Consider the following 27,683-nt stretch of genomic DNA (forward strand, 5'->3'; position numbering starts at 1 on the left):
CAGTTTATGTGCAGAAAGGATAAATGGTGTGGGGTAGAAGGTTGCATAATACCAAGTCTTTCTTTATAACACCTGCGTATTATGTTTATGATTTAAAGTTAATTATACCAAAGGATTGGGAGGAGATGGGGCAGGTTTCAGAGCTGTACAGTCTACAGGCAAATTTTCTTCACCAAACTGAATTTTACAATTGTGTTTTACATTGTGATGTAGTATTTAATGACAAACACTATGCAAGTTTTGCTTTCTTAGATACATAAATACATTTTTATCAGGTTTACTCTTTTGTTTGTCTGCAATCCCAACACATCTGTATGTGCCCCTCACCTTCCCCTCTGTCTGGGCAGGGTCCATCTGTGGTTCCTCATACTGTATGTGCCCCTCATCTTCCTCTCTGGCTGGGCAGGGTTCATCTGTGGTTCTTTGTTCTGTATTTGCCCCTCACCTTGCCCTCTGTCTGGGCAGGGTCCATCTGTGGTTTCTCATTCTGTATGTACCCCATTCTGTATGTACCCCTCACATTCCCCTCTGTCTGGGCAGGATCCTTCTGTGGTTCCTTATTCTGTATGTACCCTTTCCCCAAAATACGTCACAAAAAAACCCCACTAAATTAAACAATGTATCTCCCAATAATTTATTAAACAATATTCTCTTTGTTGAAATTATCGTTTTAAATGTTGGTATCACAGGGCACATTCATGAAAACAACCAAAAACACAGTCAGTGGTCCATGAAATGAATACAGTCCGTTAACTTGCACAGTATCAATAGGCGATGTACCAGTACATGGGAGCATGTAAACTAAACAAGTCCAATTCTAATTTGCTTTTCCCACTGTTATAATGTATATTCCCCCCCCCACAAATTATTGAACTGCATAACAAAAATTGAAGTGGATACAATACACAAAGCACACATTTGCCCCCAGCAGTTATGTCACGGTAGGACATAAATTGTTGTAATGAGGGCCTCAAAAGTACTCTTAATTGAGTCTCATTCCAAAATCTATATTCCTGACCATATATTGGCCGGAAAAGATTAACACAATCGGACTAGAACAAAATGGTTATTCGGTTCCAAAATGCACTGTTATCGCCGTCTTGGAGGTGAAGGTTACACACCAGGGGCTTCATACAGAATGAATTCCAACCCCCATCTTGATTGTCAAAGACCTCATTGATTTAAAGCATTTTGTAACATAACTATGTGCTTTGTACGAACCTTCTGCTGATTGGACGATTACTTTTGGAGTGTTAATTTAAAGACGCAACTGCAGTGGTTGTTGAGCTTGTTCAGTTTGAGCTCCCATTGGAGGTCCAACCTATTATCTGGACCCCCCCCCCCACTTTGAAAGAAAAATCAAATTTTTTATATATATATATATATATATATATATATATATATATATATATATATATATATATATATATATATATATATATATATATATATATATATATTTTTTTATTTATTTATTTATTTATTATATATATATATATATATATCTCAAATGTTTTAAATGTTATGGTGTGGTGTGAACCACCATTTTTGAATGTTCTGTGTTTCTGTGATATGAGAAACAAATGCAGGTTCTAACCATGTAAGCGTGAGGGTAAAAGACCCACCTTGGGCCTTGGCTAATCCAAAGGCATACAATTACAAAAAATTAATTCTTAATAACCAAGTGTATTTGATATGGGCTATTTTATACCAGATCTTTCATAGAGACCTGCCATGTTCGGGGATATAGGGTCCCTTTAACAGCGATGGGAAATACATACTAGCAGCATTAGAAATCTATCCAGAAATAGTAATACAATCATTACTGATCGGGCTTAAATGTAGTTTAGGCGCCTCTTCTAATACATTTCTTTCCTATTAAAATAGTAAAAAATAATCCCAATTTTTTACTATGCGCTAAGTAACATTAAAAGAAACCAAGCCTCCCCTTTAAAATGCATGCGTGTTCATATATAGATCTATATTTAAGTGTACACTCATGCTCACATATTTATAAGTATTTAGTATATAGTCACGTATAAGAAATGTATATATCTTTGTTAAAAAAATTATAGAAGGTCTCTAACACACAAAAGGAAAAAATATATATATATTTTTTCCCCATTAACAACTTTCTATTACATTCCCCAATAAGTCATCAAAGATTCGGTCTTATTCATCTGAAACTGATCCTGCCGGCTCCACCTTGAAATGGAGAAAGGCACAGCAAAGCCTAGGTTTTCAATTTGGAATCCACCTTAAATGTAGGGATGCACTGAATTTGGCAAGGTTTTTCCAAAAACATTTCGCCCAATCAAAAAAACGATGGATTTGGTGCATCCCTACTTAAAATTTTCATAAGATGGACACATTTTAAAGTTATTTTTAAGACAATTTGTAAATGATCTTGATTTCTTGGGGGGTTTTTGAATTTTTTTTTTTACTTTTACATTCCAAGGGTCACTGTCTGTACAGAACCTTGAAAATATAAAGTCTTAAAAAATAAAACAAACATTTGGCATTGCCTCATTATGGCTATTTCCATTGTGCTAAAGGTTTATAATGTTGCCAATTTGCAGTTCTGCAAATCCAAGGAGAAAAATCAAGCTCACCAACTAGATTGCAGTAGCCTTTGTGAGCTTAATGTAACTATGGTTGAGGCCGAAATAGATCAGAGTGCTGACGTGGAACATGGGCAGGAAGCTCTTACACTGGCATTAAAGAAAGGCCCGTTCTGAGCCGAAGGGCAGGCAGTAATGATGCTCAGGCCAGCCTGAACTCTTCAAATCTGAGTAACCCATGGGTCCTATACGTTTTGATTGACCCTATCACCGTTACTGCTTCGCCCTAGTTCTGGCTAAAGAGGGGTGACACACTATGACAATCTCCCCTTTCTCTAAAGCCACCCCTCCATAAGGTCATCTCTCACTGTCACGAACTACTCTTCATTAGACCAGTATCCCAACCCTACGTGTGTTGGGAAGTCTGGGTCCAACGCTCACTATTTAAGGTGCTTTTATTTTAATGGCTTAGAACTTTGTTACTAAAACCTATGGGGCTTAAAAACCAGTAGGGATGCACTGAAATCTTCCTTTTTCGGATTTGGCCGAATCCCAAATCTTTCACACTGGATTTGGCTGAATCCTGATTAAAAAAAGGCACATATACGGCCAAATTCCGAACCGAATCCTGGATTCAATGTATCCTTAAAAAACAATTATTATTATTATAATAAAGCATGTCCTAATTCTAAAGCATATGTATTGGTGCCCTGGGCATCAGTTTTCATAGAGGTGTTTGGAAAGATTTTGTTGATGTCTGCCCTAGTGAATATTCTATTGTACATGTTGCTTCCTGGCACGTAACATTTTCTAGCATTTTATGATGAAGCAACTGAAACATTAAATGAATTCCATGTCAGTTAAGAACTGCTTCCAAATAAGGACTCTTTGCAATTAAATTGCTCTATCGAAGGAAATTAATTTTTGGTTTGCATTCAAACAAAACACAAACTTTTAAGTGCTAGTTCAAAGGGTTAACTAAATACTTAGGGAAGAGACAAAGTGCCATCAAGAATCTCTTTATCCAAGCTTTTTCTGATTGTAGAATGGAACCACTGCTCTAGAACATTTTACATTCACCACAAAGGAGGGAAAAGGGTCATTTTTTTTTACAGTTTTTTTTTTTGGTCACGGGTTTTCACAAATAGAAGTTTTCCCCTGGGAGAAGGCTTAGACAAAATTTTGTCCCTGTGCTTGTGTAGAAAGGGGTTGTATGGAATATTAACAGGTGCGGAAGTGCTGTAAAAGGGCACAAGGGAGTTAGTGTCAGCCATCAGTGGAGGGCTCCCAAGGCAAACTGTCCCCCATGATTCCTCTGCTCCTCTCCACCAGGCATTTCCCAACCCGGCAGCAACTCCAAACGTACCAATGGCTGAAACCAAGTGCAAGTCCAGAAATAAGGAGGCAGAAAGAGTCTTTTCTGCCTACCCCTAGTTCTGGCCCTGAGGGGGGCATCTACCTATCCCACTGAAAACAATGGGGTTCACCTAGTCATGAGTGGCATAGTTCTTGGACTTAAGACCTCATGAATATTAACGGTAGATTTGTATTTGCTGATCAAATCCTCCCATTTTGGGGAAGAAATCATTCAATAACATATTGCAACATAAGGGGATTAAAAATTAACACTATCATTTATATATACTAATCTTTGGCTTTGTAATTTAGAGCCCAGAGTAGGCTGGTGGCTTTTTAACAGGGAGAAACACAATTCTTACCTCTTATATAGTGTCTCAAATGACAACAACACCGTCTGCTTCACTACATACACAGAGCTGGCCAATAACAATCAATCGGAGCGTGTTTGAGATTGAAGATAATTGTGTCAGTCAAACACTAAAGGCAACACTGAACCCTGCGAAGTGTTTTTTTCTGCCTACCACAGCAAGAATGCCATAGTCATAAAATCTCCAATATAAGTCTTTAAAACACCTACAACTCTTTCCCAAGACTTTCCATCCTACCTACCTACAGTATATCACTATACTAAAATTCTAGAGTCCTGCTCAGTATATTATAAACATGCCTCAACGTTTTTCCTTTGGTCACATACACAAGCACATAGACTAGTTGCTTTCGGTCAGTAGGGAGTGGTGCCTTCCCACTCCACCAGATATTGGACCTTGCCTTCCAGGGTAACCCGGCGTGCCAGAACCTGGTACTTCTCTCCGCACGCTAATCTCCCAGCAGCTCCAAAGTAGCTGGTGATGGAGGATTTCAGATGGGAGAGCGAGCTATCATTTTCGCTAAGGCTGTCGAAGGTGTGGCTGTCTACGCTGTTGTCTTGATAATCAGACGCCCTGGTGTACTCAGCAGCTTCTGTCTCACAGCCGTTTAGCCTCCCAGTGCGGTCCAAGGCTCTTCTCTTTGATTCGAAAGACGTGTACTTTTTGGATGTCAATTTCCTCTTCCGGCTCCCTACGTTCCCTCTATAAATGGAATTATCGGTAAACGAACAAAAGAGGCTGCGTTTTTGGCCTAAGCAGCAGCATATCTCCCTGAATGCAAAGCTTGAGGCCCACAGCGAAAGTAAGAAGCCAGATTAATGATCTACCATGTATCATGCACTACTTAAATCACATACACCAAGCCAGTCTGCAAAAAGCGAGTTAGGAAAATCCAGCTAGCAAAGCACAATGATAACATACAGGAAAGTAAAATATGTAAAGGACTAAAATCTAATGCCTATTTGCTCTCATTCAACTCATGATAAACAAGGCGGTACAGTGCCTGCTTTAGGAAGAACTATCTTTTTCGAAACAGGAAGCTACTCTTCAAATACCATGTAAACCTTTTTAAAAAATGTATGCGAAACTGGTAAATATGAGTCATTGGTCACATGCCCGCAAAATGTGCATTTCAGTGGGTGAATCTATGGTAGTGGCACATACATAGCACGTACCGTGACTCATAAGACAGGCTGGTGCTGGCAGATCCAGAAGTGCTTGCTGCATCGTTAGAATCCAGATCCGAGGTAAAGTTCTGCCCTGAGCTCGCACTACAAGAAGAATTTTGCAGCGGTCAGACATTGCTCTCAATAACAAGGTGGATGTAGGACATCCATTAGCTACAGGTTTGTCCCATTGAGACTGTGATTTGCTACAGCATGCTCTATCCCTATGACAGTTCCAATGTTCTCCAAGATGAACTAGCCTTGTTAAAGTCTACCGCAGGTTAATTTAACCCTGATAAAACCAGACTGCCTACAAGCTGGTATAGCCCTGTGAATCTCTTTACCTTTTCAGGCTCTGAATTTCATCTAGAGTAAAGTCGAATATGCTGGCCAGATGATGGTTTGTGCTCCAGGCAGATGTGAAGTCACTCTGTAATATATAGGAAATTAAAAAACTTTAGCAATACATAGCGGTTGTTTCTTCTCCAGGCCTTGTGTTAAACTGTTTCAAGGAGTCAGAACCAGCAGTGCACATTTTATTTCATATGACAAAAACATGTTTTTTGGAGGAGTTCCCCTTTAATACCAGACACACAATGATTCAGTAAAGAGAGACACTAGGAGATACTTACGCTGGGAATCGCATCCTCCAGAAGGAACTTTGACTGTTTCCTCCGAATACCTCTCTGTCGCTGCCTCTGACACTCAGGTAAGCTGCAATCAAGAAAAGGGAACAGTGTCACTACAGAGGTACGGCGACAAAAGAGTCAAAACAGTTTAAATACACAGTTATTAGCCTGGAATGAGGTAGGTTGTGTATGACATAAAAGGCACCACAAGGGAACAAAGAAAAAGGTCCTTGTCCTAAATATAACAACATTGGTAGATTGCCCTTAAACTCTTAAGCCTATTCCTATGTTAGCTAAATTGCTTTGGTTTTTATTGATCTTTATAACAAGTTCCATTAACCTTTTCGATCTATAATAAAGGGAAAAATCAGGTCAGTTTTTGTGATATGATGGTGCCACCTGTTTTTATGAGAATACTTGCTCCTCCCTTTCTTAAGCTCAGACGACCGGTTATCCGTGGTCCAGGCTACTTTATCCGGTAGCAGTTTGCCAGGAGGGCTAGGGGGAACGCGGATTCTTAGGCGGAATATGCATTTCTTCCTTTTGATTTCCTTGCCACAAAGAAATCTGAAATGGATTAAGCATGAATTGTTAGAAAAGAAGCAAACAATAAAACATAAGCCAGTCGTTTAGTTTCTGGGGGGTCAGTGACCCCTAACTACTAAAGAGCATTTTCAGCTGCAGGCTGGAAAAAGCAGAATAATGTAAAATCCATATACATTAAAAAAAAAAAAAAAAAAAAAAAAGTCAACAGTGAACTTCCCCTTTATGTCTGGCTTCTCACTTCCTGTCTAAGCTCCTGATTCTCTCCCAAAAACTTGGAACTTCTAACTATGGAACGGACAGCCATATCCCTACAACATTCACATATATTCAGTGTACTTTACATGCTCAAATATGTATTTTAGATTCCTACCACTAGCAAGGGGGGGCTCTAGGCATGTCCTGGGGCAATTTGCTGCACTTTTGTACCAATTTGATTATGTTTATTACAGCGATACACACTACTGAAAGCGAATATTGATTACTCATTTAGGTACAACAAGCTCACCTGCTTTTATAACTATTTAAGGCGTCCAGAAGGTGATGTGCTCGTTCTTCTACAAGGGTGGTGGCAATCTGCAATGGGATATTAAGAGACAATGCTAGTGTAAAATGATATACATGTATTAACAAAGGCAACATATAGGCTCTTCAGTGGTGGTCAGTACCTGGGGTAGTCTGGGAACTGCAGATTAACAACTAAATGGCTGTTCATTTAAAATACATAGAGCAGGATGCATTTCCCTCTGTCTCAAAGGCTCATTTACAGCACTGCTGCCTGGGAAGCTATAAGTCACTCCAGTGGCATCAAAATGGTTAAATACATGCACGCCTCCATGAATAGCTGCATTACCAACAGCATACAGAAGAGGGCATCAAACCCTTGACTTTCTGAACAGGCTTTCCCATAATTCCCCCTCACCCCTCTAATAACCGTCAGAAAGGTGATGAAATTTGAATAGAAGTTCACTGCTCTATATGGAAAAACATTTGTAATTGTTTAACTGTCTGGCAGCATGGATAGATTCACCTCTATAACAGTATTTTATCTGCAGCATCACATTAACTGGAAGACAAAGTTCTATTTAACGCCAGGGAATGACAGAATACATTAAAAAGCCTGGGCAGCGGATGATAAGAATATATTCTGAGCGGAGAGCAAATTAAATAGGGAAATAAAATGTATCTAATAAAAAAAACTTCATCTTTCACTTCTCCTCTATATTTATATTGTATATTGGTGTTTTTACACATGAATGGGAGCTACCATATTATTAGACAACAGACAGTGGGAGCTGCCATAACAAATAAGATGACGCCTTGACATTTCAAGCTTGCACCTTTTCCCAGACAGCCTTTATTTCAACTGTCCCACCCTTCTCGCTTTTCTTCCCTGAATGTGCTGCTCACACAACCCCATGCAGTCATTTCCCAGAATTAGGATCCGAAGGGATATTGTATTGCCGACTGCAGAACTGACAAACATATGGAACAAATTGGCACAAGACCAACCCTGACTGGATGGAGAGCAAACGGCTGTTTTGAACTGAGTTTGCTCTAGAGGTTTATGAGTCAGCCCCGAACCAAAAGAATGCTCAGCATAGGAAGGGGAAAGCAAATGAGAATGTATAGATTTTAGTGAAGGCTTAGAGGGGCTAAGCCTTTCCAAGCCAGGACAAGTACAATTGCAACAACAAACAGGACGGAGTGGATTATACATGAAGTTTGGCACTGCCTTTATCCTGTGGTATTATACATGGAACTGGCACTGTATTTATCATGCAGTGTGTTCTGGGTTATAATACATGGAACTGGTGCTGTATTTATCCTGCAGTTTGTTCTGGGGTATTATACATGTAACTGACTCTGTATTTATCCTGCCATGTGTTCTGGAGTAATATACATGAAACCGGCACTGTATTTGCCCTGCTATGTATTCCGGGGGTAATACACATAGAACAAACACTGTATTTAAACTGCCTTGTCATGTGTTTTGGGAGTATTTTACATGTTACGGTCACTATATTTATCCCTCACTGTGTTCTGGGAGGGATTATACATAGAATTGCCACTTTTATCCTGCAACTTGTTCTCGGAGGTAATTTACACTAAATAGCATTTATCCTTTCATGTGTTCTTGACTATTATTCATGGAATTGGGTGGGCCTGTGATATTTTGAAGAGATGTGTGTTGAAAAGGTATTTAATTAGCCCCCCAAACACAAAAAACACCCTTCATCTATTAAAATGAGTGTAGCGTTAGGTCAGGGACCACACACGAATAATAGTGTTTGATTCCTAAGTGTGAGAGATGCTTCTGTTCTTCCCTTCTAATGTTTCCATTTCAAGTTCTGTTGGAAAGGGATTATAGGAGCTACTGGTTATATACATATAGGAAGAGGCTGCAGGATGGCAGTGGACATGTATTCAGAAATCACAGTGACTGACAGTTTATCTCGCGGTTACTAACTCATGGGTCAATAGTGCCAAGCACCATAGAATGAGCTCCTCTTTATACCCTCAAATGTCTATAGAGGGCTGTTGTCAATATGGGCAAGAATTACCTCAGCCTGGTTTTAAATGGCCATCATAGTTTGGATATATGGTTTGGGTTAACCAAGAGCCAGCAATACTAACTGCTATACCACTTACTATTACCGGTAGTGGATAACATTTGCACCAAAATAGTAAAATACACCTCTTTCTAGGAAAACCAAATTGACAGTCCTGCATGAGATGCAAAAAACATAAATTTACCTTTCCAAGCTGCAAGTGATCCCAGTTGTCATTCACAAATGTCAGGATCTCTTCAAAGTCAAAGTATTTCTTTTTGCTGAGCACGCCCAGGTTGTATAAGGCTAGATGGACGATATCCACCCTGTAACACACATACAAAAACAAAAGTGCTCTGTGTCATGATAGAAGTTTAGATTGAATGTGAACATGTGGGTGTATGTTGTGAGGTTCCCAGCTTGTCTTTTTCCCCTACTCTCCCAGCTAATCAGTCACAAACTACTCCAGGCAGCTGGAAATGGCCTTTAAGACAAGGAGTGATTGATCTTTTGCCTTGTCTTGTGCTGGACTGGTTTTTAGGTAAGGCAGTGTAGGCGTTTGCCCTGGGCCCCAGTGTAATTAGGACCTCTTTATCAGATTTACAACATCCCAAAGGCTGCCAGGGGATGCTGGGAACATGTCCATGTATTCAATATCCAATAAAATCTAGTAGGAAGGGAGGATGCCAGGAATGGAAGCAGATAATAGATTTATTACCATTGCCAGAGACATTAAGGGTTTTGTATTCTGTTACCATTATACTGAGGAGTCTGTATTTTGTGTAAGATGGAACTCGGATTGGGATGTTTAACAGTAAATTAAAGGTTTGCAAACAGTATTTTCATTTTTATCTATTACCTTTGCATGCATCACTGATAGCAGTTAAAGGACTGGCCCTTGGGAGATGTAGTTTATGAGCAGCAGATGCTATTTACAGTAGGTTTAAGGATGGCAGGATTTAAGGGGGCGGCATGCTGCCCAACCACACCCAAATTGGTTCAGAAACACTGGGGATGTGCAGGAGATACAATATTTTTTTTTTAAATTTCCTGTGTGCCAATCCCCATTGCTCTAGTCCCGATGATGAAAATTTGAGTGAATAAAAGGGAGAGGACGTGGGCGACAAATCACAGTGGGAATAGGGGCGCCCGCTTTGTAAATCCAGCCCTGAATATTCCATGATCATCAGCTGGCCTTACAAGGAATACAACTTTTGATTCAATTTGCCCATTTAAAGTTGTAGGTGTGCAGCCTCTCATACATGCCGTGGCCCCTCCAACAAAGGAGAAGATACTCAATGGCACTCCTATTAACATAATCTCTACAACCTTCCATTGGGTCCTCTATACTCCTGTTGCAAACAAGAACTTTAACCCATTTGTTTTCAAAGGCACACAAGACTGCAGGAAAGATTTAGGAATGGGGTACTACGGAATACGGAGAACGTTCAGACTCCCTTATATTATAGCACTTTGGGAAGCAGCCCTATAAATTTCTGGCAAGGTAACAATGAACACCTTCATCCAGGGATTACTGAGCAAAACAGATACTGAATGAGGGCACACACATTTTCATCGACAGGCCCCTGGGGGCACACGCTGCTTTGCTCCACTTGGCCTGCACAAACAAATTGCTTTTTGCCAAATAAACATGATGTAAGCTCCCTTTCACGCTTCTTGCAAAGATCTTCCCATCCAGAGCCAGGTCCTGTAATTGACTGGCTGTTCCCACAATGGCGTGACACGGATTTCTATTACAATGAAATGCAGAAGCAGCCTTCTTACCATCTCAAAGGCAGTCGCTTGTTGAATTCAGAGCCTTGATTGCAGACGGAGCAAAGAAATATATAAAACCTGCCAGGAATAAAGGATGGATAAAATGGTTGTTCAGAAGTCAACAGCAAAATGAAAACTTATTTTAGTCTATGTACATGTTTACATCTATAAGAGAGGACCCAATAGTGGGTGGCCAAATATACATGCGCTACTTATTTATCCTGTAAACCCTAGGGTCAATAGCACATGGGGCAGATTACCCACCATGTTTTTTGACAGGCAAAATACCCCGAATTGCTGTATCCCAGAATACGAAATGGCAGTGCCGGAAGCAGCACTGTCCATTGCCCAAAATTGCCACTACATAAGCGTTGATGCATTTAGCAAATAATGAGGGGGGCGAGACGTGGGGTGCATTTAACAGCACCATATACCAAGTCCTAATGAAAGCAGCAGCTGGGTAGTGGAAGGGAGCTGTGGCCCCTGCCAATTATCTTGTCTTCTGGTATTGTGTGCAAGCCTTAAAGGAGAACTAAACGCTAAACTTAAAAAACCCTACCCCCCTACTCTACATAGACCCCCCCCCTCCCTCCAGTGTAGCTGCTACCCCGGCAAATGCCCCATAGTCTTTACTTACCCCTCTGTGCAGAATCTGTCCAGTGGAGTTACGGGTGCAATCTTCTTCTCTTCGGTAATCTTCAGAATGATAATGAACTCGTTGGACAGAATCTGCACGGAGGGGTAAGTAAAGACTTAGGGGTATTTGCCCGGGGTAGCAGCTAGGCTGGGGGGGGGATGAGGGGGTCTATGTAGGGTAGGGGTTTTTTAACTTTAGGGCTTAGTTCTCCTTTAAGGTGGCCATAGACTCTGATAATATCGTAAGAAACATTTTCGTGCGTGTATGGTGGGAGACAAGACGACAGATATTGGCAAAAAGACTTGGATATTGGTTGGCTTGTCGATCGGGCTGGCTGAAATTTGTCAAGAGAAAAACAAAAAGGAGGCAGTGGAGCAGACATGTTTTTAATAGAGGGTCTATGTGTCTCTCCCCTCGAGATATTTAAAATACCCACTAAATTCTTCATAAAAATATGAAAAAAAAAAAAAAACCTAGTAACCAGTTGACGCTGTTCTGTTCCAGTTATCATTAGCAGGAATATGGCTCAATCATGGAGCTTAACATGGGGAATGAGTCTACAGTAAAGAGGAAAGGCCCCATTTGTTGGGCGGTTGTTCCCTCACTCCGGAATGCAGAAGAATGCGCAGAATTCCATTGAACATTTCCTCCCGCCATTCAAGAGCCTTTTGCGTAAACCAACTACACACACATAACTTATACATTAAATCTTGCACTAGCAGAGCTTACAATCTAATCTTATATTACAATCACACAAACACACTAGCCAATTAAACGGCCTGTATGTTTTTTCTGAATGTGGGAGGAAACCGGAGTCACACTTCAAAAACGTGTATGTGTGTGAGTGTGTGTGTGTACCATTATTAGACATCATCACAGACAAACCAAAACTGGGTGCAGACATAATGGGATCCCACATTCACAGGTCACCTTGCTTCCTGAAGTATCAGAGGGGGTGAATTGGGTGATTCACTGAGGCAGAGAGCCTGTCCCTTAGAGCTCATTCAGGCAACACTTCTTTCCAGGGCACCTTACCAAAGCATGAGGTGTAAAGTGCAATGTCACAGGCTGGCCTGTCCTTAACACCTACGACCGCTGCCCTCTCCCCAAGAGGTTGTAAATGACCCATGTAGTCTTCATGAAAAGTTGACAGGAATTCACTTAGCTGCCCACGTCCAGCAATGTCATGAACTGACTTTAACAGAGCCTCAACAACTTGTTATACAGACTTGACAGCACCAATATGAGCATTAAAAAACAAACAAAATTAAAGAACATTTGGGGTCATAAATGGTAAGGATTTTATGTGTAGTTTATAGCACATAGGTTCATCTGTCATCAGTTTGTTGTCAATTATGTAACATTTAGTGACCTAGTAACACATTCCCCCAGGTCACATTCTTGATTCTTTTGCCCGTAATGCTTTTCAAGTCTGTGTAGATATACATATTTCTATAACCAACTTTAATGGTATACTTCTAAAGTGTTAATGTACACTGGCTGCTTGTTGCTGAATAAAGGGCTCCTATATTCCTTGCATCCCCACATTCCTTTTCACATGGTCACTCAAACCCCAAAGGAAAAAAAAAATGTTGTTTTAAAGGTCCCTTTCTGTATAATTTACAATGGTAATAACCCGTCAACTCTGACCAATTTACTGGCTATTAACAGCTAGTGGGGTTGAGTGTTAACAGCCAAGACACTGGATAAACATGACATTTCCCACACCGCAGGGTAATGGGGAAGCTAAGAATCACGTTTCAATAGTTTGGTGAGATTTGCATGAAGGTGCTTAATCACAATTACTTAAAGACATTATTAAATTGGTTTATGAAGTGGACAATTCAACTATAGCCACTTTTTCGCTACAAAGCACCGTGCCCCCTTCTTAGCATCTATCTCTATTAGAGTAGCTCTTTGTACCTCTGGTACGGAGAGCAGTTGTGCCTGAAAATTACCTTGATATGTGAATGCTGCTATAACAGAGTTGTAATATGAACTAGATTCCTTTGCTTCATTGCTCAATACAACACCCAGGATCAAACTGACAGTATTAGAATGACAGGAAGGTTGCCGGGAGCTGCCAGCTGTTATATAGCCCCCTTTTTTAAAAAAATGGCAGGGGCCAAGGGCATACCTGTCTCCAAACATCATGGGCTCATTAAGGCACTGCATACATGCTTCATGGAACCACTGTCGGCATCTGTAACACTGTATCATCTTAAGGTACCATCTGCAATAAAGAGAAACCAGAGTATTAAAAAGAGAAATACATTACTGTTATGCACCACAGCTACTTGCTAAGAAGAACCTCGGTTTTCATTCATATAGCTTATAAAAACAATCTCAACCATTCAGCAGGATTGCTGCTTACAATGGGGATCAGATAGTATTTGTGCAGAAACTGGGACAGAATGCTCTGTTATACAGATAGCTAGAATCTCAGCTGCCATAAAGCAGGAAAGGACTGCTGCTTCCAATGGGGATCAGATAGGATCTGTGCAGCCACTGGGAAAGAAATAGCTAGAATCTCAGCCACAAAGCAGTATAAGACTGGTGCGTACAATGGGTAAAAGAGTCTATTAAAACAGTGGTTCCAAGTAACTAGATTTCTGCCTATTTTCTGAGACAGTGATAGGTTATTGCACAGCTTGGATTCCCCTGTGCCACTCAGTAAAGTGTTAGCAGTTGTACAAACAAAAGGCACAGACATATTATGTCACCCGGGGCATGACTGGCCCAGAGGCTGAAGGGATGCAGATCCAAGAACTCTCTCTATAGCACTGGGACTCCAGGCATTCAGCACTAATTGGTAGGAATTCAGCTCTGCACATTTATTACGCAGCTGATTAAATGTTTGGATTTCGGCTTTTATAACTGGAAGTGTTCTCACCCCCTTTGCACAAAACATTCTTTCACTTGACAGCGGATAGGAACCATATGGGTACTTTACAACACGGCTTAAACAGCACGTGAGACTGGGCTTTTTACAGCAAGATTGGGTTCTTTTCATTCCATTCGTTTGTTATTCTCTTTTCTGTAGCATATAATTATCTATGGGTGATTGATATCATATTGTTTCCTTTTGACAAAACTGCATGAGTTACAGCATATTATACACACAGAACAATCTTAAAGGACAAGGAAACTGATGTGTAGATTACAGGGCCCCATACACAGGCCATACTACTGAACCATTTATTTATAGGCTATCCAACTGCATTATAGAAGAATCCTCTGTAGACCATGCAAGTAGCCAGAGCTTTGCTTACTCTCCGGGGCCCCCGCAGTAACAGTAGCACTGTTGCTGGTTAGTTCTGTGTGGCGAGTCCCAGTCCAGTTCATCAGGGCTGTACGTCAGGTACATTTTTGCTGCCTGCAGTGCTTTTGCAATCGGACCTTTCTTCAGTGCTCCTCCTTTCTGTAGGTACAACCATGGAAATGGCTTAGATACAAACTGCACTGTATTGTTTTATACTGTAATCTTCTCTGTTATCTGCACAGGATAATTTAACTTGTCTACAAGCATCAACATATGATTGACCTTCCCAAAGAATTAAACTTAATAATATTTACCAATATGGTGCTGCAATGGCCTTTTGTGCTGCCTCGACCTGTTAGGTGTACTCTGGTAAATGGACTTCAATGTTTTAAAAGGACCACTATATCTTCAAATATTCCTGCACATTTGTTCTTAGAACAGAGCAGTAGCTATTCTAGCTGGACAGAGCTTGGTAAAGGAGAATACCTGTGCCGTCACATTTCCTAGTTACAGTTCTGTACAGACTATGAGCAAACTTAGGGGGCTGTTCTTGCTGAATTGTGCTTAGTACAGGGGAACACCTATGCTGCCATAGTTTTATGGTATCTCTCTGTACAGACTATGAGCAAACTTAGGCGATTGTTCCTGCTGAATTGTGCTTAGTACAGGGGTAGAGTGTTTGTCAACTATTTATCCACAGTGCACATTAAAGAACAGCTTTAACGGAATGGACAAGAGCCCATAGAAATCCTTTCTGTGTAACCGCAGACTCTTTGTATCCACTGAACTCAGCATACTCTTGCAATGACGTCAACGGCTGCCTGGCGGATGAGGCCGGATAGGGCGCTAATGACTGATTTATGACCAAGCAGGCATGGGACTGAAAAAGTCAGAACGGTGCCAGGTATTGGCTCTGCAACCTTTTGGCTGCACTGTATACAACCCAAAGTGAGTTACGAGGCCAAAGACTTCAGTGTCCCTCTTCCGTGCAATATACTACACTGTGGTTCCAGGGAACACTGCAATTCACTGTACTGTAAAAAGGACACTATTTTTTAGTCAACCCTTTTCCATTTTATTTATAAAGACTAAATTACCACTTAAAAAAAGAAAGTAAAATTCACTGGGCCAATTTGATAGGCATGCCCCAGATTAATATTTGACTTTTTACCCTAGGCAAGGGCTCCTCTTCTGTACCCTGGCCTGGGTACTTTCATCATTGTTACTGAAAGCAGCATCTGTCTGGCTGTTTATATTAGATCACATTTAGGGGTACAGTGTGGTATTTACTTACTCTGACAGCAAGAACAAAGATACACCTTCTACAGAACCACGGCTCCAGGTGGCTGTTCTCACCGCTGTCCACAACAGGAATGTGACACTTCTGGTGATAACCTGTGTGTGGGGAGGGAGGAGAAATAAAATTTCATAAGACAACTGCAACTGATCCAATCACACGCTCTGTCAATGCAGCAGAGACAAGATGCAAGGCCAACATTACCATCTGCACAAAACACACAAATGACAGGTGGCCCAGTAGCCTAAAGAGACAAGAACGCACTATTTTACAATCTGGAACTTTAATGTTTATAAAGGCAAATAAAACTTTTTCTAAATATTAAATTCTGCTTTAACATGGCAGGATCGAGAGATACGGTTTCCAGCACACATCTGGGTGGCTTGTACAGACGCCGCAGCCTTTTCCCATAGGGAGATTTTCTTACATTCTGGTTTTATTGGCCCTGGGGGAAGGGAGCTGAACATCGGTGCTGTATATACAAGATCACTGGGTCCCTAAACCCTGTCCAGATGTTAGGATGTACTTGCAACAGGGGAAGATCAAACAGGTCAGGGAGTGGGGAAGTCTAGCCTCGGTTTCACATCATTTTAAGGGATTTAACACATCTTTAGATTGTATCATGGCTAAACCTCTGTCTCAGTAAGAGCAGTAGGATCCAGAGGTTGGCCTTTCAAGAACAGCTTGGAGAAGGACTTCATAGACTTCTTTGTATCATCATTAGAATGGAATGCAGGACTTCTAATTAGATTGTGTGTCTTTGTATCACTCATCTACTATGCATATTGTAGATATGATCTTAGTGCCGAGTCAAAAGCTGTGAGGGTTTGAGTTCCTATTAAATTAATTCAAACACTGTTGCATTTGCTAACCTGTGTTAGCAGGAAGGAGTCGGCACGTAGGGAGCAGATGTACAGACTGTAGTTCCAGAGCACCTGGGACAAATTTTTTAGAACTGTTCTCAAATGGTTTCTGGGAAAGTTTAATATAACAGACAAGTGACTGGTGCCAGAGCCAAACGATCTCCCCCCCCCCCCATATGTGCAGCCTGTAACCCCACACAGACACAGTTTCAACACAACATTTTCCTTTAGGTTTCTTTAACCCAAGGGTTGGAGACCCAAAAATGGTGGTTTAGGGTGGGTCACCATGATCCTCTGAATAAAGGGAAATGTTATCCTACAATAGAAACCAGTAACTATAAGGAGAAGGATAACTGGTAATAAATGTTTTTGCCTCAAAGAGCTGATGTGGATCTGAGAAAAAAGGTTTGGGAAATGGAGATATGAGAGTTTCGAAAGACCTTCTATATTATAGTAGATGCTGGAGAAATCAGATGCTTTTTATTTACCCACTACATGTCTATACTGACAGCCATTTGTACTGAGTAACTTTCAAAATGGTATCTCTGGCTAAAAGATAGACTACAAAGAGTGGTGGTAAATGGAACATTTTTTAATTGGACCGGTGTTGTTGGTGGAGTACCGCAGGGCTCTGTACTAAGTCCTTTGCTTTTCAACTTGTTTATTAATGACCTGGAGGTAGAGTCCTGCAGCGGGTCGGGTACCCGTGGGTTACCCGCAAAAACCTGCGGTTGCAGGATTAAGTTTCGGGAGCGAGTATAAAGGTGGGTTGGCGGTTCTCCGGGTTTGCGGGTCGCGGTCTTCTCAATATCGAGTTTTACTCCTTTTTTTCTAAGCATGCCTACTTCTAATGATGTCCCTTCCTGTTTCTTGATGGTCAGTGGGTCGCAGATCGGGTTGCGGATAAGGTACTTGTGGGTCAGGTAGCGGGTCCAAGCAGGTAAGTATGCGGGGTTGCAGGTCGAGTTTAACAAATTGGTTCCGCGCAGGACTCTACCTGGAGGTGGGCATTGAAAGTACTCTATTTTTGCAGATGATACTAAGTTGTGTAGAAGTATAGGTTCCATGCAAGTTGGAAAACTGAGCAGCAAACTGGAAAATGAGGTTCAATGTTGATAAATGCAAGGTTATGCACTTTGGCAAAAATAATATACAAGTATGTGTATTTTATACACTAAATGGCAGTATGTTGGGCGTTTCCTAAACTGAAAAGGATCTAGGGGTTTTTGTAGATTACAAGTTGTCTAATTCTGGGCAGTGTCATTCTGTGGCCACTAAAGCAAATAAAGTTCTGTTTTGCATAAAAAAGGCATTAACTCAAGGGATGAAAACATAATAATGCCTTTTTATAGTTCCCTGGTAAGGCCTCATCTGGAGCATGCAGTGCAGTTTTGGACTCCAGTCCTTAAGAGGGATATAAATGAGTTGGAGAGAGTGCAGAGACGTGCAACTATAATGGTTAGAGGGATGGAAGACTTACATTATGAGGGTAGTTTGGGGTTGTTTTCTCTGGAAAAAAGGCGCTTGCGAGGGGACATGATTACACTTTACAAGTACATTAGAGGACATTATAGACAAATAGCAGGGGGCCTTTTACCCATAAAGAGAACCACCACACTAGAGGCCACCCCTTCAGACTAAAAGAAAATAACTTTCATTTCAAGCAACATAGGTGGTGAGGACACTGGGGTTGGGAAATGCACTGCCGGTTGATGTTGTGATGGCTGATTCTGTTAATGCTTTTAAGAGTGGCTTGGATGATTTCTTGGACAGACATATATCAAGGCTATATATGGGTATATATAATTTATGTCAAGGTATGGAGGGGTGTGTGTATGGCTGCTGGGTTTTTATTTGGAGGGGTTGAACGTGACAGACTTGGTCTTTTTTTCAACCTAATTTAACTATGTAACATTGTGAAAAATGTTTGCAGGTGTCACTGGCCCTTTAAGAAATCTATTTTTAGGGCAATGGGACCCAGCCATTGGCCAGGGCGATTCATTTCTCTGAAGTTGAGCAATGTCAATCACCACATTTTGATCCAGATTCTATCACCTAGCTTGAAGATTGGATTCTACTCTATAGTGTGTATCTGTGGCAGCAACAAACAGAAACAAATAGATCTAAGCGATGCCAACACTTACCCAAACCACACTTCCCACAGATGAGAATTTCATTCAGAGGAAGGGATGTTTTGCCTGTGCAGACGTTACACTTCGGCTGTTCCCCAGGGACCCCAGCTGTGGACAGAAAACAGGGCATTGGAGCAAATAACATTAAATCTAGAACTATGGCTTTAAATTCATCAAACTTATACTGCATAGTTTTGTGTTTATTGATAAGTTGCGTTTATGTAAACTAGAAAACATTTGATATTGGTTCAACAAAATGTAAACCCTCAAAACAAATTAATGTAACATTGCTCAGGGTGCCTTTTTTCTAGTTTTAAAGATATTAGCAGGATTTTAATTGGTAATATAATAAACCTGAACCAGCAATCTGACCTGTTGTTCATTTCGACTAACTGTAAACAGGATCTGGGGGTTTTCTGGATAAGGGGTTGTTCCGTAATTTGGAATACCTTAAGTCTACTATAAAAATAATTTAAACATTAAAATAAACCTGATAGGATTGTTTTGCCTCCATTAAGGATTTGTGATATCTTAGCTAGAATCAAGTACAAGGTACAATTCTATTATTACAGAGCAAAAAGGAAATCAATATGAAATTATTTCATTAAAGTGGAATCTATTGGAGATGGCCTTCCCAAAATTCAGGTCTTTCTAGAGAACGGGTTTCCAGATAACAGATCCCATATCTATGAGATAAAACCAGTGAAAATCATTAATGAAAGTATATTGAGAAGTTGCTTAAAATTATAGTTTCTTGCATTAGGGAAAAAATGGTTTTGGGATTGATAGCCACTTAAAGGAGAAGAAATATTAGGCACCCCCAAGTGAGTGTATTTACTTAACTGAAACCCTGGGTGCAGAAAACTGCACCGGCCCAGGGTTATTCCAGCGAGCACCACTGAGTGATCTTCTTCCGGCTTCTTCTTTCTTCAAATTTCCCGGGGCAGATACATGCGCAGTAGAACTAAATAGCTGACTTTTAAGTTAAAGTTCGGCTTTTCACTCTAATATGCATGCGCAGCCGAGCAAAGAAAGACGAAGATGAAAGAGGATCGCTCCTTGGTGCTCACTGGTATAACCCTGGGCTGGTGCAGTTTTCTGCTGATAGGAGTACAATCACTTGGGGGTGCCTAACATTTGGCGACTTTCCTTCTCGTTTAAACAAGGAGGATGGATATATATTTATTTTATTTATTTTTTTAATTTAAGAGGCTTCCTGGTTTCCTATTCTCTTAAGGTCCCATCTGGATTTGTACTGACTTCCAACTCCTGCTTTTCTTTAGTTCCGAGGGGCCAACATCTGCTTCTGCATTCAAGCAGCCGTACGTCTGTTTGGCACCCTCCTCCAAATCATTGCATCACCGACAGCAGAAGTGTAACCGCAGTCTTGTGGTGCACATATCAGGCTGATGGGTTACAGAACGACATAAACAGGAATATTCTCCCTGTTCCTGCACATGTCCAAACACGTCCCTAAACCACTCAACCCAAAAGAACTTGAAACAAAATCGGGAAATATTCCCTGCTATAGCGGGAATGCCTCATGTAAATGTGCAAACAGGTCTTTCTTATCCCTTAAACTCCATATTCTGTATGTATAATGTGAATTATCTTCTGATCTATTTAGAAAAAATACTATTTCAATAATTAAAATAAGTTGATAGTTTCTGTTTGACGCAGAGACCCTTTGAGTGCAGTGTGAGCTCTCAAAAGAAAACTAACAGCTAAATATAAAAAGAGGTTTCCAAACCTATTAATAACCTCAAGCAGAAAGTTCATTGGCTGGCACAGACACCATAATAACAGGAGTGAAACTGGCTTTTCTAAAAATGAGTTCGTTTTATATAAGATGATCCTCCTGGGCTTGGACTTGTAGGGTTGCTGGTGGTGCAGAATGGGGGGTGTGGGTAGCCAAGTTCTTGGGATATTACCTCTGACATTCTGGTAGGCACCGAGTTACGGGATATTGGTTTACACACAGTCCATGACCCTCAAGGACACTATAAAATGAGCTCTGCATAAAGGAGCCTCTTTTCTTACCCCAGTTTCTCAGGTTTACAGATAAGGAGCTCATCATTTACCAGGAAGGGTAGCAATAGTTGCTTCAGATGCTTTGTTTAGAGCAATATTGCATGTCATGCACTAGCCCTAAATATTGGACTTATGTTCACTCATGACACTTTCCACAGAAAATTATCTCCAATAGCACACCCCAATGATTTCAGATACAGACTATCTATATTAGGGATGCACTGAATCCAGGAGTCAGTTTGGGATTTAGCCAAATCCTAGCAATTTTGCAGTACTCCGATTTGAATGAATCATAAGTGCTCTATCAACAGTGCCAAGTGATGTTAGTAGGGTCACATGAATCACTGATAATTGCAAATTTTAGTAAATAATGTAACCCCTAAAGTAAATCATAAGGGTATTATGGCTGCAGCCTTCTGCCTTTATTTGGTCACAGAACCCCTCAGTGACTTCTAATATCCTTATCATTTACAGTAGGGGGTACATGATCCCTTAAAATACACGAGTGATACTCATAGTTCCCTGTATAAGGCTGGGAACTCATAGTTCCCAGCCTTGTGCCTTAATATGGTCTCAGAACCCCTCAATGACTTCCAGGGCCACCATCAGGGGGGGACTAGGGGGACAGTTGTCCCGGGCCCCGCGATTTTTGGGTCTTAGGGTGGCCTCGGCCGCTGTACTCACACTGTAGCCAGGCCCCCACTGTTGTCAGGAAACTGCAGAATCGTGTGGGGAGGGCGGAGCTTCTTCTACACGTCTTTCCCCTCCCCAGCTTCTAAACAATTGGTAATTTCCCTAGAGCTGCATGGTGATTGGATAAGCCTATCCAATCCCTGTGTAGATCTACTGGGACTACTAAGCACTATAGCTCCGCCCACCCTACCAGATTCTGCAGCTCACTGAGAGCGGGGGGAGGACTTAATGTTTTTTTTTTAGTTTATTGAACCCCTGGCCACCAATGATTTTTTTATTAATTTCTATGGGGCCCCTGACCACTAATGTTTTAGTAAAACTTTTATGGGGGCTCTCTGTCATCACTGTTTTTTTTAATTTATTGGGGGGCCCTGACCACTAATGAATATTTTTAACTTATAGGGGGGCCCTGACCTCTAATGATTTTTTTTAACTTATAGGGGGGTCCCTGACCACTAATGAATTTTTTTTAAACTTGTAGGGGGGCCCTGGCCACAAATGTTTTTTTGGGGGGGTGGGGCAGGATCTGGGTGGGGAGGGGACCCAGAAAATTTTGCCGTACGGGCCCCCGTGATTTCTGATGGCGGCCCTGGTGACTTCTAATATCCTTTATAAAAAATTACCATAAATGGCAATATATGGGATGTTAAGGGGAAGTCCTATTTGTGTTATGAAATAAACCTTCTCACCATGTTGAATATCTTTAAAGAGAACCCAGTATTTCGAATTGTCTTCAAATGTGACGAGACAGCTTTGCTTGGAGCTGCTTACCTGCAACGGCAATGAAGAAACATTTTTAGATATATATATATATATATATATATATATATATATATATATATATATATATATATATATATATATATATATATATATATATATATATCAATTTCAGATACAAGGGTGCATACCACACTTACCCTCTTTATTTTGCCCAGGTAGTAGAGTCCGTCTGTCCAGCGACACAGCACGTACTGTCCTTCAGCCTGAGAGACCATAAGCTCAGAGCATCCATGCCTGAAGGTGTCCCTGCCTGGCTGCGGTATGTGGCCACAGTTGGTGTAGACATCTTGCCCAGCTGACTCCAAGCCACCCTTCTCCATCACCCCCAAAGGGTCTCTGCAAGCACAACGAGATCCCTGTCACTTACAGACAACATACTGCCAGTACCTGTTATTTTATATCCAAGCCCGTTTTAATTAGCCTTGGCTGGCTGATGGTTCTGCTGTCTCATATTCTCCAAATACAGATACGTGATGAATAACAGGCAGATCAGATGTTATACATTGTGGTAAACAGAGTAGGAGGATTTGGCCAATGACGTTATATTGTGCAGATGTTTTACGGGTGGCCCCTGTTCTAATGTCATAGTCGGGGCGTTTATGTGATAATAAGCCGTGTCTATTAAAGCTGGTGGCATCTCTGCACAGCCCACAGTTTTCTGGCTTGTCTGCTATAAAGGGTTTACAAGTTTTGAAACGGAACTTCAAGAATAAATCATTTCATCCATCATCATGTCTACCTAATGAATCAGTTCGTAGAACACGCCCCACCCCACATTGGGTTCCTTCACGTTCTAGAACATCAGAAGTTGCAGTTGCAGGCTTCCTTAATAGTGATGACTCTAGACACTGCTATTGTAAGAAGGAAGGAAAGTATTGCATAGGCTTGTTGTACCTGTTGTGCTTTTCCCTTCAAAGTAGAATTAGAGTACAGGGGCTCCACAAGGATAAGATCTTAGAAAGAAGCAAGGTACTATGGGAACGGATATGACAATATCTCCCCATCTCATTGGCAGATTGCCTTACAACCCAGCCCTGTTCTAAAACTGCAAATTTTCCCTTCAAATACACTTGTTGAGCCCATTCTGCTTTCTAGAGCGGTGACACAGGAAGCCAGAAGCGTCGAGCTATGACTCAGCCCGGCACACTCAGATGCAATTGTGTGACACACGTCTATATTAAAGGGCACACTTACACAACTCAAATAACTTACATTTGTGAAGGAGGCAGAGGTCAATCCACCCCTCTTGCACATTTGTGAACAGGAAGTAAAGACTCCAAAGGGTAGTGCCATGGCAACCCTTTATGTAGCACTGACACACAGTTACCACACTCCCAGTGCTGCACTACATTTTCAGGTTTGTGTTAAGTTACACTGGACAGAATATTGATGCACGAATGCAAATACCTGATACAATTACCTGCGGCACAATATAGTCAAACAGACTTACCCAAAGACAACAAACCTCACTCTGACATGCACTAAGGCAGCGCTTACAATGAGCATTCATTATACTGAACCAACCGGCTGCCTGGCATTTCCAATAACAATCCTGTATAAAGTCAAAACATGACCCCAAAAATTACGAAACTGCCCCATATAGAGAGAGAGTAAAAGCTGTTGTCACCCTTCGAACTCCCTGCGAAACACTTGTGCAACACAAGAGGAAGGCATCATTTTGTACATGGGCAATTTGCATTTTATTCCCAAAATATAAATGTTACCTTGCAGTTTATCCCTCCCAGCTCAGTTATCATGCTACCATAGATCTTTAAAAGATCACAGAACCCCTCAGTGACTTCTAAAATCCTTATAATTTACAGTAGGGGGTACCTTATCCTTTATAATACATGAGTGATATTCCGATTTCCCTGTATCCTTTATATGGTCACAGAACCCCTCAGTGACTTCTAATATCCTTATCATTTACAGTAGGGGGTACATTATCCTTTATAATACACAAGTGATATTCAGAGTTCCCTGTATAACTCAGCCTGCAGCCTTGTGCCTTTATATAGTCACAGAACCACTCAGTGACTTCTAAAATCCTTTTAATTTACAGTAGAGGTACATTATCCCTTATAATACATGAGTGATATTCGGAGTTCCCTGTAGCCTGCAGCCTTGTGCCTTTATATGGTCACAGAACCCCTCAGTGACTTCTAATATCCTTATCATTTACAGTAGGGGGGCACATGATCCCTTACAATACCCTCATAATACATGATAAGGATATTCAAAGTCACTGAATGGTTCTGTGACCATATAAAGGAACAATGCTGAAGTTCAGGCAATTCTTGAATGACTTCTAATAGCCTCATATTTTACACCAGGGAGTTACATTATTATAATACATGTTTCAATGAGTCATGAGCCACTAGTGACATTACTAATTGGTTATATTGATACATGGGGCCAGAGGGAGTGTTTGTCCAACACAGCACAGGTTAATGCAAAGAAATACTGGCTGTCGAGTGTGTCAAACTACAAATCCCACAATTCACAGCAATAATTAACAGTGTTTAATTTTTTATGTATTGAATTGTGCAGATGCTCCAGTATAGGTTCCTGGGGCCCCTCCCTGAGTTATGTTTTTAGCAAAGCATGCAAATTGGTTGATGCAGCTTCTACACTTTTCTGCCTATAGTTTCACTAGAGACTTTTTGGCTGTGGCCACAAACTGCTGCTCTCAGATCAGTCATCCCGAGGTTCAAAGCCAACTGACACTTCCTTCTGCCCTCCACCTCCCTTCCTCCTATCCCTCCCTCTTTTACTCTGCCTGTGCTGAAGAGATGCTTTAGATCCAGCTCTGAACATCACAACAGACAATGTAACAAGGCTACCAGCAATAGGCTCCAAGCAAGGATAGGGCAGCAATAGAGACCTGTTATATCCTGCTTTATGGCAGCTGAGATTCTAGCTATCCATATAAAAGATCATTCTGTCCCAGTGGCTGCACAGATCCTATCTAATCCCTGTTGGAAGCAGCAGTCCTGCCCTGCTTAATGGCAGATATTCTAGCTATCTGTATAACAGAGCATTCTGTCCAATGGCTGCACAGATCATATTTGATCCCCACTGGAAGCAGCAGTCCTGCCCTGCTTTATGGCAGCTGAGATTCTAGCTATCTGTATAACAGAGCATTATGCACAGATCCTATCTAAACACCTGTTTACTACAGTGCAGGATTTTGTTACCTTGACATGAATAATAAGCAGAGTGACTATGATACAACACAAGACACAGCAAGATATTGAAATTAACTCATAGACCTTAATCATGTATAATTTTATAAAAACTGCAACTATATTATAACTGAAAAAAATAATTATTTTGGCACAGTGCAAGTCTCAGTTTAGAGATAGCGAATATTATTTTTTAGATTACACATCTGAAATCATATTTATCCTCGCACTAACTGCACAGTGCCCACTGTAAAATGTTTCACACATATTCCAACCCATGTGCTCAGCATAAATATATTATACACAATACAATTCATTATTTTTTAGGTGCAAGAGCACAAAATCTATAAAGCATCTCCCCCTTTTCCTACACATGATACCTGAATGTATTTCCCTGCCTGTGCTGATACAAAAAGGTTATTAGGGCTCATTTATATATAAATGCAACATGAAAAATGTGGATGCAAATCAACATGTTTTTTTAACCCACAACATGACTTCCCCTCAAGAATATTAGCTTAATTATGTGCCCATTGTGCCAGGATGCCTAGTGAGCGTACCCCAGTTGGCAGGATGCCCAGAATAATTATTATTCTGGGCATCCTGCCAACTGGGGTACGCTCACTAGGCATCCTGGCACAATGGGCACACATGCTTGGCACCCTGGCATCTAGAGTACACTCTCTGGGAATCCTGGCACAATGGGCACACACTGGGGATCTGGCACCTGGGGTACACTCTGGGCACAAATGTTCAGGACCCTGGCACCTGCGGTACACTCTGGGCATCCTGGCACAATGGGCACACGCTGGGGACCCTGGCACCTGGGGTAGTCTCTCTGAGAATCCTGGCACAATGGGCACACTAGAAATACTCATAAAACCCTGCAATACTGGGCACAGTTACAAGATCATCTGACACTCACTGACAGTGGAACCCCGGCACTGTGACATGTTGGGCATCCTGGCACACTGGAATATTTACATTAATTACTATGAATCTCAGCTCCTGGCACTCTGGGGAACTAAAAGAGCACAATGCTAAATTAAACATACACACAGGGCGCCCTGGCACAACAGAAATGCCCTCACATGGCGCGCACACACCGGGCACACACACTGGGCACAGCACCAGACAGAACGGACTGACAGGGTTACAGTGTGGGGCACAGAGGGTGTTGGCGCGCACACACTGACACCGGACAGCCAATCCATTCCCCTGTGCCACCACCCCACCCCCACCCCATTCACCCTGTCCGTGCAGCAGCTGGTACCTGGGCTCGGTGCCTCCGGCGGTATCAGGCGCCTCCCGGGCTCGGGTCACTTCTGCATAGCGCCATCTTCCTCCCCTTCTACTTTCCCGCGAATTATTTATGTTCCGCTTATGTAATTATATCCCGCCCACTCCCCTCACTCTCTCGCTACCACCGAGGGGACCCGCCCCCACCCTCACTCACTGACTGTGGGGCCCAACTTGCTCCTTGACAAGGGGAGATTATAAACTGCCTGTCACTCTTACTGTCACTCTCACTCACTGCCAAACTCTCTCTCTAGTGTAAAGATTTACTGTGTGATATTCTGACTGACTGCAACTTTCACACACACCCCTGTACAGAGATATTATATGTCATACACCGACTGGAACCCACACGCCTGTATAGAGATATCTAACGTTATGTACCCCGATTATAAATCATAGAGCCCTCACACACACCCCTGTATAGAGATATATAACGTATGCACCCTAATTATAAGTCATACACCGACTGGAACCCTCACAAACACCCCTGTATAGAGATATATACAGTATGTACCACGATTATAAATCATAGAACCTTCACACACCT

At 41.5% G+C, this 27,683-nt stretch overlaps 1 protein-coding gene across 1 annotated transcript; it reads right to left on the reverse strand.

Annotated features, from left to right (window-relative positions):
* Window positions 1-1,826: 1,826 nt before the first annotated feature.
* On the reverse strand, window positions 1,827-27,265 carry phf19.S (PHD finger protein 19 S homeolog). Its single transcript, XM_041574653.1, has 15 exons — window positions 27,111-27,265; window positions 22,790-22,988; window positions 22,559-22,640; window positions 19,158-19,253; window positions 16,148-16,248; window positions 14,864-15,012; window positions 13,729-13,824; window positions 10,964-11,032; window positions 9,384-9,504; window positions 7,135-7,202; window positions 6,483-6,650; window positions 6,087-6,168; window positions 5,799-5,884; window positions 5,464-5,559; window positions 1,827-4,990 (listed from the first exon to the last, which is right to left on the reverse strand). Exons 2-15 carry the CDS (start codon window positions 22,970-22,972, stop codon window positions 4,642-4,644), a joined length of 1,746 nt encoding a protein of 581 aa, XP_041430587.1. The 5' UTR covers window positions 22,973-22,988; window positions 27,111-27,265; the 3' UTR covers window positions 1,827-4,641.
* Window positions 27,266-27,683: the final 418 nt, after the last annotated feature.

This window comes from Xenopus laevis, chromosome 8S (assembly GCF_017654675.1).
Source record: "Xenopus laevis strain J_2021 chromosome 8S, Xenopus_laevis_v10.1, whole genome shotgun sequence".
In the NCBI taxonomy this organism is placed as follows: Eukaryota; Metazoa; Chordata; class Amphibia; order Anura; family Pipidae; genus Xenopus; species Xenopus laevis.